We start from the raw sequence: 16,425 nt of genomic DNA on the forward strand, positions 1-16,425 counted from the left end.
GCTCCTGGCCCCATCTTATAACATTACAACTGCGGCTATGAAAATCCCTCACGATGGGATGGGCTGCATTTCTCCCTGTGCCCATCGCTATTTGTTAAATACATTTTGAGAAATTAACTGCAAATTCATTAAAGATTCCCATGGGTGTTATCCATAGGTTCTTCTCTCTACTGTGGTCTTGTAAGACAAGTAAACTAGATAAAGTTTCCAACCAAACATTCTTTTTAGAAGGCTAACAATAATGTGGCTGATTGAAGAATGTATCAGAAATTCTATCACACGATACACATAATTCTTATTGATACGTAATATACAAAATATACTTTGTGATCCTGGCTGTGCCAGCTGAAGTCTGTTCATAGATTAGAAATAAACCGACAAGAAAAATGTTTTCCCTGTTGATCTAATATAAATAAATGGTTTCTGCCCCCCCTTCCTGCAGCATTGCAGCTGAACCGAGGCACTTCACTTTGATCTCTCTCTCCCTCTCTCTCTGTTTCTGTGAAGTAGAAATCAAGAGCTCTTTCCTCTTCCCTTCATGCTTCATCTAATGTGCAACAAGACCTTTAACCCAGGACTGTAAGCATGCAAGACTTGGATGTGAATGTGCTCTATAGTGCCTAGCATTGCAAATCAGAAGTCATTTCCTCCGACTGACCCCTATTCACTTCCACCCGGGGCAGATGAACAATTCCTGGTTGAGGGATTCTGATGCAATATTTGTCACCATTCAGACAGCTGTTCCTCCAAATACTTTCTCATTACCTCCTCCTCAGCCAAACCATTGGAAAATCCTGAGGATTTCCTGTGCAGCATGAAGGAAAGATGACTTGGATGCACCTTTTTGCACAACAACAACTCACAATTATGTTACGCTGGTAATATGATGAAACATTTCCAGGAGTAATTAATTAAATATCATTTGCCATCTTGGTTAAACGACAAAGGAAGAATGTCTCTATTTTAGAAAGGTAACAATAATGCAACTGAGCAATGTAAAAGGAAAGTTTTGGGAGGAATGACTGAATCCAGGGTCTTGGCAGCTGATGGTGTAGCCACAACTGGTTGAGGTTGTCATTTCATATTCTTTTATGTTTTGCCTTGTGATTGTTTGCATTTAGCATTAGTTTTTGCTTCAGTAAATTGTGAGGTTGATTAAAATTATTTCAGAACAGAGTAGGAGGGGTTAGTGAGGCTGTTTGTGATTGGCCTTAGTTCCTGTCTGTTCCACCTGATGTTGGGAACTTGCTCAGCCCCTGCATGGATTGCAGTGGACCCAGCTGCGTCTCCTCCCCTAGCCTACGTGGGACTGACTACTGCTGTTTGTGTTGAGTTATTGATGCAAAGATGCATTCGCTGAGCTGATTGAGTCTCTCTGCCGGCTTGCAGTTGCTGGGCCGAGACACTGCTGGCAACAGACGGTTTCCCTGTCCTGCACTTAATCAGCTACTTGAAACTTGGCAGGTTTGTTGTGAGCTTGATCTTCAGCCCTTGGAATGTAATTTTTTTTTTTTCCCTGCGATTTTCTGAAAGTGCCGGAGTTTGACAAAAGATTGCTAAATCATCCTGTGCTGTGTGTTTTGAGATTCTCTAATGAAAACATTATCCAGGAATGATCGCAGGTGAGACGTGTAATTGCCAGGAGTCGCCCGTGTGCTTGTGGTAAACCGTGGGAGGAACCAGGGTAGAGCTTCATTCTGCTTCAGAGCCTGTCATATAAGCTTTGCCTCACAAGGTTGGGTTAGTTGGTTAGCTGTCTACAATATGATGGACCAATTCGTGGTGAAAGGTGTCATCACATCGCAAGAAGACATGTTGCTTGTGCTCGGCTTGCAGCATTGTAAACAAGCTGCAGTTTTGGCTGGGCTCACAAATGCACAATCCAGTGTTCTGAGTCAAAACTTGGTACTGACCATGAAATAGAAGGGCAGAAATTATTGTTCCTGATCCTGATCTGGAACGTGCACAAAGCTGCTTTAGCCTCTCCCTCCTTACACATCATGGGAGATGTATTTAAGTGAAATAATGAGGCAATCCTACCATTTTATCATTGATTGGTTTCCTTTTGGAACATGTTGTGCAGTTCCAGTTACCACAGTAGTGGCGATGAATAGGCACAGCGAAAGACTGCAGGTGAAGGCAAACAATTGAAGGAATGAGGATTACATGAATAGGTCTACCATGAAGAGTTGTTCTATTTTATCCATTTGCTCATATGCATTTAAAATAGATTTCTTTCAGAAACTAACCGTATGTTCTTCAGGATATAAGAAATTTTGGAAATGATATGTAGTCTGTGAGAGTCAGGCCACTTGGAGCGAAAGATCTGACACTCTCCAAAATTGTGATTGGGGCTTTACTTGCCCCCTCACTTGTTCTGCTTTAGACTAATTGATAGATTAATTGTTTAAATTAATTAACTATAATTATCATTACATTGTGCATTTCCCAGGAACATAAAAGATTAGCCAGGTAGAACATGGCCTATCTTCTTCACCTATAATACTTAAATTCTGTTATCACTCTACATAAACCCGAGCTCTGGGTGCATGAATAACAGGGCCAGTCAGATGTTGCCTTCATATTGTGGCTTAGAGATGGGACTGATATACAACCGACTATGATGGAGTAATCCATTCAGCACAGTCAAGTATCTGCAGCCATCTGCACCTGCACCAATTAATCTCTGTGCACTGACTCTTCCTTATTGAAAGCACTGATTGTCGATCAGTTTCCATTCTAAAGGTGCTAATTCTAACTGATTCAGATCCTTCCTCTTGAAAAGCGCTGAGCCTTACATGAAGCTTAGATCACATTCTGAAAGAATGAAAAAGAGGAACAACTTTTGCAACACAGAAGGTGGTGTGTACACGGAACAAGCTACCCGAGGAAATGCGGGTACAATTATGACATTTAAAAATCACTTGGATAGAGCCGTGGATGGGAGAGGTTTGGAGGGATATGGGCCAGGTGTAGGCAAATGGGAGGATATCAGCCAGGCAACTTGGTCAGCATGGACAAGTTGGGCCGAAGGGCCTGTTTCTTTGCCATGTAGCTCTGGGGTTCTGGTTCCCTCGCCTTCAGAATGTGCTGGTTCATCTTTGTATCTAGCTCTGATATTACATAATTTGTTTTCAATGTTTAATATGTACTTGTCCTAAGAAGCAAGCTCAGATAGTTTGCATTAAAACATTTTTCCAGTGATTTTCCAAATGTATGTCAGCTGAGACTCAAATTCAGTTCTACCTGTGTACACTTGTATGTGTCACCTGGCATCCGTGGGTCCAATGCGCCTGTACCTGTCTATCTGCTCACCTTTCCCTCCCTATATTTCTGCCTGTTGGTCTTAAGTCTTTCTGCTTGCTTGTCATAACCTGTGCTGCACAGAGCGCATAGGGTAGGAATTCTGTGTTGCATGTTAGTGATACCAGTATTTTATCAGCTGGCCAGTGTGGAACCTATTATATCGACCTCAAAGATGGAAATGAGCCAAATGGAGGGTTCTGGCATCTCTCACATGCAGCACTCAGCACATTGTTCCTATGGAGTCTGTTGGCTTGCGTCCTGATGTAGCTGTTTTCTGCTCCCTGGCCTCACCCTGTCCAGGGAACGATTACTCAGCACTGTCTCTCGTGTAATCCCTGTCACCAGTGCGTATACACAGCTCAGACGAATGGAAGTTACTTTGTCTCTGGGTCATTTCAGTCTGCATTCCTCATATTCCTGACATGTGGTTCAATGGAGAAATTAAAACTGAGCGCAAGAGTGGTGAAAGGATTAGTTCTGTTAGAACACTTGATAGACCTGTCTGTCTGTATTACATCCTGACTTTTGATCTCACTGTTCACCTCCAGAAAACAGCAGCAGTTGCATGGTAAAAATCACAACTTGTATTTGTAAAGCATCCCTAAGTCACTTTCCAAGATGTCATCAAACAAAATGGTGGAGAAGATGATGAAAACTAAGTTCAAGGATTTTTTGAAGTGTACTTTAAAGGAAGAGAGGGAACTTGTTAGGCACAATTTTGATCAGGGAAGTGTACTACAGATTTTATAATCATGCCCTTAAACCCCTGACCCACGGTACGAGTTCATTTAACGAGTTCTCCCGAGTTTGCCCTGATTCGAACTCGGAGATTTACGGCAATGGCCACTCGTCGGTACTCGGGGCTCTCGTGGACATTTTTCATCATGTTGAAAAATCTTCACGAATCTTCCCGTGCTTACCTGCCGTAGCGCTAAGAGATGCCCCCGAGCTCCGACGTACCCGCTACGTTCATTCTCCGTGCTTACCACAAGTTTGATTTCTTTTAAACTCGGGAGAGCTCTTGGAATGAACTCGCACCGTGGGACAGGGCTATTACTTCAATGAAGATAAGCAAGCACAAGAACCAAGAGCTACATAGGATTTGGTGCAAGTTTAAGATGCACAGATCATGAGGGGGGTGGGGGGGGGGGCGGGGGGTGGAAAAGAATTAAAATCAATTTGACAATAAGGGTGCCATTTGACCCCTTGTGTCAATACTAGTCAATAAAATAACTGGCTAGCCTAATCCCACTATTTAGCACTTGGAATGTCAGATCTTCAAATACACGTCCAAGTAATTTTTAAACGTAACATTTTCTGCATCTATTTCAACACCCTGAGTTCCAGGTTCCTGCCACCCTCTGGGTTAAGCATTTTTTTGTTCATTTCCACTATAATCTTTTCATCATTACTATGCCCCTTGATTTTCCAACCCTTTTGCTCAGAGCAACAGGACTTTCGTGTTTACTTTAATCTGACTTTCATAATTTGATTCACCTCAATTAATTCTCCCATCGGCCTCCTTTAACAAACAACCTTGTCTTTACTTTATGTCCTCATGTCTACAGCTTTCCAGTCCAGCAATATCATTGCAACCTTCACCAGTGCAAGCATGTGTGTGATGACCAGAACTATACTCGGTCCTCAAAATGTATTCTAAAAGCTAAAGTAAGTGCCAGCTTTTTTAGGAGGGCAGTGCAGTGTCGCGCAAACTGCATCGTAGAGGATCTTGCCCTCGCAGAAGTAAAGTGTAAGGCCCATTCTTTCGTATATTTTACTGAACAAGTTGACAATGTCTTGGACCTCAGCCCCAAGCAGGCACAAACGCAAGCATTGTGTACATACTGCACGTAAGGTTGGGGTGACCTTGGTTCTGGAGTGCAGTCAGCGTGGGTTGTACAATTGCCCATTGGTTCTGAAGATTATGTCTACTCCCATGAGAACCAATATCAGCATCCCTCGCCCCAGCACTGAGGCCGTAGTTACTATCAGTAGGCAATGTGGGGCTGGTATGTCACTTCTAAACCTGACACAGACAGTCTCCTGAAACAGACAGTATATTTGGAGGACGGAAGATTACCAGATATACAGAGAACAAGCATAAAGCTTCCTTCAAGAAATGCAACATCACCTTTGCCACACGGGAATCCCAGGCTCCTTGCCCTTCATAGTGAACAAAGAGTATTCAGGAAGGAGCAATGAGAACCGTGAGGCCATCCATCAGGAGCACAGAAACATCTGCGTGGGCGGCAGCAAGAATGCACCACTTCACAAACCAAGTAAACATCCCACCAGCCACCCCGACCCCATCTGTGAAAGAACATGGGTTTCCACATTGGTCTCATTCGCCACTTTAGAAACCCACAAGGCTGGAGTGGAAGTTACACACCTTTGATCCCGAGGGTCTCCCCGGGAAGTGTACAGTTCTAGCAGAGCTGCCCTGCCCTGATATTCTTTACCTTGGTTTATCCCGGCCGGGATGGCGGGACTGTCATATGCTGAGAGAATGAAGCAGCGGGGCTTGTACACTCCGGAGTTTAGAAGGATAAGAGGGGATCTCATTGAAACATATAAGATTGTTAAGGGTTTGGACACGCTAGAGGCAGGAAACATGTTCCCTATGTTGGGGGAGTCCAGAACCAGGGGCCACCATTTAAGAATAAGGAGTAAGCCATTTAGAACGGAGACGGGGAAACACTTTTTCTCACAGAGAGTGGTGAGTCTGTGGAATTCTCTGCCTCGGAGGGCGGTGGAGGCAGGCTCTCTGGATACTTTCAAGAGAGAGCTAGATAGGGCTCTTAAAAATAGCGGAGTCAGGGGATATGGGGCGAAGGCAGGAACGGCGTACTGATTGGGGATGATCAGCCATGATCGCATTGAATGGCAGTGCTGGCTTGAAGGGCCAAATGGCCTACTCCTGCACCTATTGTCTATAAAGTAATGCATCCCACATACCAGTATGGTCTATGAAGGAGATGGGCATCCATGTGTGTGTGTGTGTGTGTTGATATCCAGTGGTTCAAAGGCATAAAGGAGGATGTTGGCAGCAGTTGGTATGAAGTAGGATTAATTTCTCCAGTTATGGGGGTGAAAATGGTGACTTAGAAACAGTACAGACGAGCCTCAATTGCAAACAGTCTGTTTTGGATTCCAACAGTTGCCAGAAAGAGGGATGGAGTCAGAGGCATGAAGCAGCGTTAACAATTCAAATCAATCCAGTCTGTATATGTGATTTTGCAAAGAGGTGCTGATAAGGTCAAGTTGCATTTTGATGGCATAAATGTTTTGAGATGATGTTACAGAGGGACAACTTGTAGATGGGAAGTTAGGAGGTAAAAATTCTTCCTTGAAAAATACCGGAGACAAAGGGACTGATGCAGAAAGAGAAGTTATTATCGGGGATTCTGTGCCTAGAGCAGAAAAGATAACATTGCAAACAGATGAAGACAGAATCGTAATTACAGCCAATGTTAAACAATGTATTTTGAACAGATTCACACTGCTGTTTATAGGTAATGTCCTTGTTATGTCTGTACAGGAGTATCGCTGCTGGTATGTACAGTATAAAATAGTAAGATTAAACGAGAATTTACCAGTTTGAAGTTTGATCTGTATTTTATGAGGAGTTACGATGAGGGATTACGTGAAGAACCCGCTCAGCGCGCATGCGCGGCATACTTCCAAGCAGCGGTGTGGAATCACAGATAGACACAGTTATTGAAGTAAACATAGTAAAGAAAAGGAGACATCAGTTATCAGTTTCACCCATATTATGAGGGTGGGAGCGGAGGGCACGTAATCCCTCATCGTAACTCCTCATAAAATATAGATCAAACTTCAAACTGGTAAGTTCTCGTTTAATCTTACTATTTTACTTCGGAGTCACGTGAGTTACTACGTGAAGACTTCAAAGCTCTGTGATTTCAAACCATGTAACAGTTTTATTTCACTCACTGCCGAAGTTCTTGAGGGAGCAAGTGTTATCGTAAGCAACCAATGAATCTGTTTGTAGAAAAACACAATGGTATTTTTTAACAATAACAACAAAGAAATTAAATTGTTCCCCTGGGCTTAAATTAAATATTTGCAGTCCGTATATCTTTACTGCAAATAAAACAGGTTTTGCCAACGGCTTATTATAAAATTTCTGAAAGGTCTTTCCCCCCACCATCCTGCTGTAGCCAGGATGTGGTCTATAGGCATGTCCATTCTTTTAGCCGTCGACGTGGATGCTGCCCTGGTGGAATAAAATTTGTACATGTTAGTGTTTATCCCAGCAGTTTTTAGCACCTGCTTGAGCCATCTCGCAATGGTTTGGCTCGTCACCCGACCATAAGGTTTTTTATGACTGACCCACAAGGCTTTTCATCTCCCTCGAATATTTTGGTTGTGTCTATGAAGGATAGTAGGTGGGTCATGGCACATAACCGTGGTTCTGGTGGGTAAGCCCGGAATTCCACGACTGGATTAGGTGTTCCTGGTCTGCTCTGTTTGATCAGTCGCTGGATAATGACAGATCTGGTCTGGAGCTGTGATCATGTTGTCCAGTCGCAATAGGTGTAGTGACTGGACCCTCTGTGCAGATACAAGTGCCATCAACATGAGTGTTTTGAGCATAGATTGTTCCAGGTTAAGGGGTCTGGCTGGTGGCCATCCCCTGAGGTATGTCAGGACCACACTGACATCCCATGTATGGGTGTACCTTGGTCTAGGGGGTTAGAGTTGTAAATACCCCTCATTAGTTTGACCACCAGCGGGTGGGACCCCATGGCCTGTTGTCCTGGAGCTGGTTTTAAATAGACAGGCATGGCACTTCTAGCCGTGTTGATGGCTCTGTAGCTGAGTCCTTCATCGTGGTGAAGGTTCGCCAGGAATTCCAGTATGTTGGTAACTGTAGCGGTTGAGTAGGTGGTCCCTTTATCCAAGCAGTACTTCTCCCATTTCTTGATGCTGGACAAGTGCTGTTTTTTAGTGGATGTTCGAAGGGATGCTGACATGGTGTCGATGGTTTGTTCTGATAATCCCAGTCCCAGAAGTGGTTTGTGCAGAATCTGCAACCCAGGAGTTTGATTTTCATGGCACGGGTGGCTTGTGCCCGACACTGGGTGTTAATAACTCTGGGTCACTGGGGATACCATCGGAGTTTCAACAACCATGTCATGGAGTTTTGGGAACCATGGCTGTGTAGGCCAGTCGGGTACTATCAAAATACCTGAAGCAGAGTCCATTTGTATTGTGCGTAGTCCCCAACTGATGAGGCAGAAGGGAGGAAATGCATAGAAGAAGAATTTCCCCAATCCAGCACGAACGCATCTACCGCTGCTGCCTCAGGGTCTGGTTCCCAAGCGACATACATAGGTGCCTGGTGATTTAGCCTTGATGCAAATAAATCGATATCTGGCGTGCCATATTGCATGATAACTTTTGCAAATTATTTGGGGTTTAACATCCATTGTCATTAAATTTACGTGACCTGGTGTCTGCCACTGTATTTAGCTTACCTGGCAGGTAAGTTACTGATAGCCAAATATGTCTTTCGACACACCAATGCCAAATTGTGTTGACCAACTGTCGCATGATACCGATTTTATGCCGCCCATATGGTTAATGTAGGCTACCACCGTAGTATTATCTATTTGTAACCGTACATGCAAGTGATGCATATTTGTGCATATGCTTTTAAACCATAAAAGTCACCCAACATCTGTAGATAATTAATGCCCAGTGTAAGTGGTAACGATGATTCTGGGTTAGTCCATCTACTACTTGTTAGTGATGATAATAGGTTGAAATTATGCCAAACATTTTTTGCCCACCACTGTAGTTATGATATTGCTTCAGTGGGTGACTTCATGACACGATCATAATGACCTGTATGTCGTTTTGGTGCCTGTACCTTTGCTCTTTGTAAATTTTGACAGTGCAAAGGTCTGAATTGTGTAGCCGGAAATGCTGCTACCATATTCCCAATTAGTCTGTTACTTGTCGAATAGTTGGGAGTACGTGGACCATTAAATTGTTGCATGATTGTGCCAATTCAACTGTTTTGTCTCTTGGCAAAGTTACAGTCGCGTAGACTGAATTAATTGTGAAGCCCAAGTAGTCCATGATTGTGGATGGCTTCAACTTAGATTTATCTGGATGTAAGACAATCCCAGGGTTTCGAATAACTGTTTGGTAGCTGATACAGCTAACATAGTCAATTCCATGGTCTTGCCTATTTTCCCATTGGGTAACGCTTTAAATTGCCATAGCTGCCCCATCCAGGTAAATTTCAGGTATCTGCGATGATCCTTGTGAATGGTACTAAAATAGTAAACATCTTTAAGATCAATGCTTGCCATGAAGTATCCTTTGGAAATTAGTTGTTTGGCAGTAACAACCGTTTCCATTTTGAAATGTATATACTTAACAACCATATTTAGTGAAGTTAAGTCAATGATGATGCGACATCCACCATCTTTTTGGGTTTAGTGACGAATATTTGATACGAATTCCAAGGGTTCATGTTTCCCATGATACCCTTTGTAATTAGTCTCACCAGTACAGCTTGCCCCTCTCGTTTCTTTAACGGAGAGGGAAAATACCCTCTGGGGTAAATGTTGAACTGGTGGCAATTTTTCTAGTATGAATTGTATTTTGTATCCACTAAAGCCATTGAGTATATACTGATCACTTGTGATAGACTCCCGTGCTTCTTAAAACAGGTGTAATCTCCCCCCTGTTAGTATTAAGCCCCTATTTTCTATACGTTGGTAGGAACCAGACCCACCTACCTCCATGGTTATGGGTATTCTTCTGTTTCCTGCCGGTCCAACGAGTCTTGCACGTTGTCTGACGTGGTGGTGGTGTTGGGGGGTGGCGCATTTTCCATGGGGCCTGCTCTGGGCCTTGGCCTGAAAGGCTTACGGGATTGGCATGCAGGCCCCGAGCTTTCACCAGTACCATGAGGTGGACCCTCCTGGTGGACGCGTTAGAGGTACTGCTGACTGGTTTACGTGTGGTGCTCATTCCAGACCCTGCCCTCTTGCGCCGATATTTTGGACACTTCGTCCAGTTTTTTAGGCTTGGTTTGGTAACTTAGCCAGACAGCAGGATCTGTGGTTGTGAGGTCGGCGTTCTCACAGTCCTGTAAAATTTTTGAGTTGAGGGCAGGTTTTATAACTTCCTGAGAAGTTGCGGAGCACTGCGAACAGTAGGTCAGGTGTTTTGCCATACTACCGTGACCCTCTGGAAGGGCATGCGAAAATGATAGCCGACGTCAGGGATATCAAATTCATTTTTTTTGATATTTTGGCTTTTTTAAAGCGATGCTCAATGTACCCTCAATGGGGTGGCCACTTTGAGTAAATGCAATTTAGGGGAAGCGTGATGAAATCCAACGCCTCATGACTACCTGTCTTGGAGATTTTTGAAAAGAACAGCTAGTAAGCTGGCCATCAGTTGAGACTGAAAAGCCATCCCGCTAGTGGTGGAGCCACATAGCGGCCACACCCAGCAGCTCTTCCTGATCCTGTACCTCAAGCACACTCCCGATGTTGTTCAGCCAATGACCCCTCTTCATGACCAGCCCAGCCACTGGTCACCACAAAGCTAACCACATTAAGGAGGAAGCGATGGGCAGTGCCTAGGCACTGTGGAGGGTATGCCTGAACCCTCCAGCGAGACTGCCCCTCACGTAGCGTGTCTCGCAGGAGCTCCTGCTCCAGGAGCCGCTCCAGCGGCTCAGGTGGCTGTCTCTCTCCCATGCGGGTGGAGAGACGTCCCCTCCGACAAGTCGGAAGCCACCGGCCGGATGCCTCTTCGGATGGCTAAACATCCAGCCCACAGCTCAGGCACTGGCGGGACTGGGCTCGGCGCGGTGATGGGGATAGCGGAGCGCCCGGTAATTGTTCCTACCGCCTGTTACAGCCCCCCCCTGCAATGGAACGCTCCTCCGTTGGACAGGTTCTTCTAGAGCTTTTGTGCCTTGTAGAAGCGGGAGCGCCCCTCAAGCAGCGCGTCTCGCAGGCACCTGCTCCGAGAGCCGCTCCAGCGGCTCAGGCGGCTCTCTCTCCCCTCGTGCGGGTGGAGAGACGTCCCGTCCGAAACCGGGAACACCTGCCGGATGCCTCTTTGGGTGGCTATGCATCCAGCCCGCTGCTCAGGTACTAGCGGGCTGGGCTCGGCACGGTGTCGGGGAATAGCGGAACACCGGGTAAACGCTCCTACCGCCTCTTGCTGCCCCCCTCCCCGACGGAAAAACGTTCCTCCTTGAACGGGGGACAGTTTTGTTCCAGAGCCTTTTTCTCTGCCTGTAAAACACAAGCAGAAAAAGGCTCCCCTGTAATAGAAACCCGACCTCAGGATACTCACCTGACGGTCCGTTTCATTCTGTAGCGGGAGCGCCTAAATCCCGCTGCAGCCGCTGTTGCACTGCTGGCGTTAATGCCGCGCATGCGCGCTGAGCGGGTTCTTCACGTAGTCACTCACGTGACTCCGAAGTAAAATTGAGGCATAGATGGCTGTATAGTCAGAATCTTTTTCCCAGGGAAGAACTGTCAAAGACTAGAGGGCATCAGTATAAGAAGATGTGCAGGGCAAGGTTTTTTTACACGGAGAAGGGAAGGTGCCTGGAACCCGCTGCCCGGGGTGGTGGTGGAGGTAGTGGTATTTAAGAAGCTTCTAAACAGGCACATGGATATGCAGGGAATGGAGAGATATGGATCACATGCAGGCAGAGGAGATTAGTTTAACATGGCATCATGTTCGGCTTGGATATTGTGGGCCGCAGGGCCTCTAACTCTGCTGTACTGTTCTATGTACTGTGCTAAAAGAGGTATTAATACAATAAGGACCATTTATGTCCCTCCTTGTTCCCAAATCTCTCTCCCGCACTTACTTTGGCTGTTGTTCTTTCTCCACACTTGCACACCAGAAATTGAGGGGCAGAAGCAAGTGTGATTTGTACATGATATCCAGGACCAAATCAACCCCTCTGACGGGACATTTGAATAGTCTGGATCCCATACAGCCTCTGAATGAAATCCTGTTTCTCCCTCAATGCAGTCGTGAGTTCTGAGAGCTTTAATGATGGCAACATGGATTCCTGGAGTGTGTGTGGGAGCAGCTTCACAAAGATCTGTTGCAATGAATATTATTGACTGCCATGTGGGAGAGCTCTTGTTAAATACAGTGACTACTGTGCTACGTCCTAATTAGAGAGCAACTTGTTTGGCTCACAGTGTACTGGTGGGAGTTCTCCAACATAAATCTCAATGGGTTGACAATCTTTAACAATATGCTGTAGAATGTTCTGGACAAGACAAATTGATTTGCATGAATTGCCAAGTGATTATCTGTTCTCCCTCATGCTTTGACTGATCTCATTACTGGTTTCCATAAACATCAAACAAAAGTATGTTTACAGGATTTCTGTACTTGCTGACAAATCGTTGCTCCATGGATTACCCCCTTCTTCATCACTGACCCATGGATCCCTTCCATGTTCATCATTCACCCATCAAAATTATATAAGGGCTGGACAAGCTAGATGCAGGAAAAATGGTCCCAATGTGGGACGAGTCCAGAACCAGGGGCCACAGTCTTAGAATAAAGGGGAGGTCATTTAAGCCTGAGGTGAGAAAAAAACGTTTTCACCCAGAGAGTTGTGAATTTATGGAATTCCCTGCCACAGAGGGCAGTGGAGGCCAAGTCACTGGATGGATTTAAGAGAGAGTTAGATAGAGCTCTAGGGGCTAGTGGAGTCGAGGGATATGGGGAGAAGGCAGGCACAGGTTATCAATAGGGGACGATTAGCCATGATCACAATGAATGGCGGTGCTGGCTCGAAGGACTGAATGGCCTCCTCCTGCACCTATTTTCTATGTTTCTATGTTTCCTCTGCCTATCACTGAGCCAAGGATTTTCCCTTGATCACCACTTTTGCATAGATCCAACCCTGTTCATGGTTCTTACCCTGTCCTACGGGGACTTATGGTTCTTACCCTGTCCTACGGGAAGAGGTCATTCGGCCAACAATATCCAATCTCTCTGTGTCCAGGAAATCTTCTCCAGTCGAGTCTTTTATCTTCCACAGTCGTAGAGTCACACAGCATGGAAACAGGCCCTTCAGCACAACTCGTCCATGCCAATCCAGATGCCTCATCCATACCAGTTGCATTTGCCTGCCTTTGACTAATATCACTCTAAAACCATTTAAGAATAAAGGATAAGCCATTTAGAACGGAGATAAGGAAAAACTTTTTTCACACAGAGGGTTGTAAATCTGTGGAATTCTCTGCCACAAAGGCAGTGGAGGCCAATTCTCTGGATGCTTTCAAGAGAGAGTTAGATACTCTTAAAGATAGCGGAGTCAGGGGATATGGTGAGAAGGCAGGAACGGGGTACTGATTGTGGATGATCAGCCACGATCACATTGAATGGCGGTACTGGCTCGAAGGGCCGAATGGCCTACTCCTGCACCTTTTGTCTATTGTCTTTCCATGTACCTGCTCTTTTAAATGTTGTTATTGTACCTGCCTCAACTACCTCCTCTGGCAGCTCGTTCTATATATCCACCACCACAAAATGTTGCCCCTCGGGTTCGTATTAAATCTTTCTCCTCTCACCTATGCCCTCTAGTTCTGGATTCCTCTACCATGACTTTGTGCATTCACCCTATCTATTCTCCTCATGATTTTATGCACCTCCATAAGGTCACCCCTCAGCCTCCTGTGCTCCAAGGAATAAAGTCCTAGCCTGCATAATCTCTCCCTATACTTCAGCCCTTCGAGTTCTGGTAATATCCTTGTAAATTATTGCTTGATAAATCTTAGTAGCCTGTGCAGCTGCTTTGTTACTCTCAATATACAGCATTATTACTCTGTTACCATGTTACGATGAATTACTCCTGTCCCTCTCAGCAGATTGTGGAAAAACAGCATTATTTTAAAAAGTTACAAAATTGTCACAATTTTTTGATTCATTACTCTTAGCATCTTATCCTGTTTTTGTTACTCTCAGTGAAATTACTATTCCATACTCTCCGAGCTCTGTATAACAGTGGTAACTTCGTTCTCGGCAATTCTGTTTTGTTTTCAGAATCCCAGATTACCGCTTTGTCGGTCTCAATGTATTGTTTTTCTTTTGCTCCAGTTGTTTCTTGTGGCACTAAATATGATTTTTGCATTCTGCAGATGAGCGGAGTTTAACAGAAGAGAAAATCCTGCTTTGTCAGCACCAGGACTGTGTTAACAAGAGGAGGGCTGTGAAGGTAAGAAAACTTGCTACTTCTTGTGACTTCTTCTTCTTCTTCTTCTTGCGTATGGCGTGCACAGCCTAAAGTTGTAAGACAACTTGTTCTATTTGATCTTATTTGATTGTGCACACCGGCTTGATTGCATTTGTTGAAACAGGGCGGACCACGTGAAGGTTGCAATCTCCCACCCCTTCTTGTGACTGATATGCACATGCTTGTATTGACATATCTATGTGTTCCTTCTCTATCTCTTCCCTTCCAACCAGTAACCCCAACCCCATACTGTCTTTATCTTCGCACGTCTGGGTTAATAATTTAGCCAAAATTCTCAATCTGCCCACGACTGCAGAGATTATTAATGGATATTTGAATGAAGTGAAGCATGTTGAACTGGGCGTGTTTGTAGAGCACATTAACCTTGGCCAACAGGGAGAGAACTTTGATCTTTTTATTATTTGTTATATTACAGCATTTATTTTTATCCTTTTGCAGTGGATATCATTATCCTTTTGTGATTTAATTTAATTCATATACCTGTACTAAGGTCAAGGTCATTGGTCTTCACCTACTCTCAATGTCTCCATCTCTGCCGCAATTGCCTCTTAGATAAGGCCTTCCAAACCAGGACATCTGAGATGCCCTCTTTAGTAAACGTGTTTCTCCCCGGGCTGTCATAGATGGACCCCTCACCTGTGTCTCTTCTGTGTACTGTAGTTCTGCACTTGCTTTCACTTCGCATCCAACACATCATTCTCCGATATTTCCACTGCATTCAACGAGATCCCACCACCAGTCACACCTTTCCATCCCAACCCCTTCTCGCTTTCCACAAAGACTGTGCCCTCTGCAACTTCTTGGTTCATTCATCTCTTCCCACCCAAACCACCCCCTCCCCAGATACTTCCCCCTGCCACTTCAGGACATGTGAAACCTTCCCCCTATACCTGCTCCCACGCATCCATCCATGGAACCCAGCACTCCATCCAACTGAGACAAAGGTTCATGTGACGCTCTTCTAACCTCATCTACTGCACATGTTGCTCCTGATGTGGCCTCCTTCATACCAGTGACATCACGTGCGCTGAATCGGCAAGGCCCAGCTGGATGTCCCGTTTGTTAACCATTTTAACTCCTCTCCCCATTCCCAAACTAACGTTTCTGTCCTAGGCTGACTCCTTGGCTAGAGTGAGGCCCCTCACAAACTGGAGGAACAGCAACTCGTATTCCACTTGGGTAACTTACAATCTAACAGCATAGACATTGAATTCTCCAAAATTTGGCTAACTAGCTAGCCTGCAAACACCAACTCCCCCCCCCTCCCCCCCCCAACCCTCCTGTTCTCTCCAAGAGTGTGGCACAATGGCGCAGCTGGTAGAGCTGCTGCCTTACAGTGCCAAAGATTTGGGTTCGACCCTGACCTCAGGTGTTGTATGGAGTCTACACATCCCAAAGACGTGCAGGTTTGGAGGTTAATTAGCCTCTGTAGATTTCCGCGTGTGTTGGGCATGGATGCTAAAGTGGGATAACGTGGAACTATGGCGGATGGGTGATCGATGATGGGCATGGACACGAGAGCCAAAGGACCTGATTCCATGCTGGATCTTTCAATCAAATCACACATCATCCTGACTTAGCAATATATTGTCAGTCATTAATCACTGCCTGGTCCAAGTCCTAGAACTTCCCATCTAACTGCATAATGAGAGAAGTGGCTCACCACAACAGTTTCAAAGTAAATTAGGGATGAGTAATAACACTGGCTTTTCCAGCAACACTGCACCCTGAAAAATAAATATTATAAGAACAAATTTCGGTTTGAGACAGATTTAGGACTTGTTTGTTATCATGATGCTTCCACTGGCAACGTTCGGGGAAGAATA

At 45.0% G+C, this 16,425-nt stretch overlaps 1 protein-coding gene across 6 annotated transcripts in view; it reads left to right on the plus strand.

Annotated features, from left to right (window-relative positions):
- Window positions 1-16,425, plus strand: part of plekhg5 (pleckstrin homology and RhoGEF domain containing G5) — a 93,194-nt gene that overhangs the window by 13,232 nt on the left and 63,537 nt on the right. For 5 of the 6 annotated variants that reach the window (XM_033048226.1, XM_033048227.1, XM_033048220.1 and 2 more), the window contains exon 2: window positions 14,484-14,560. Coding sequence is in view for 3 of the 6 variants with exons in the window: in XM_033048220.1 (XP_032904111.1) it covers window positions 14,484-14,560 (77 nt within the window). In the remaining 3 variants the exon portion in view is untranslated. Of the gene's footprint in view, window positions 1-1,303; window positions 1,465-14,483; window positions 14,561-16,425 lie in introns of those variants that run through there. The other variant, XM_033048225.1, reaches the window with a different exon arrangement.

This window comes from Amblyraja radiata, chromosome 31, assembly GCF_010909765.2.
Source record: "Amblyraja radiata isolate CabotCenter1 chromosome 31, sAmbRad1.1.pri, whole genome shotgun sequence".
Taxonomy (NCBI): domain Eukaryota; kingdom Metazoa; phylum Chordata; class Chondrichthyes; order Rajiformes; family Rajidae; genus Amblyraja; species Amblyraja radiata.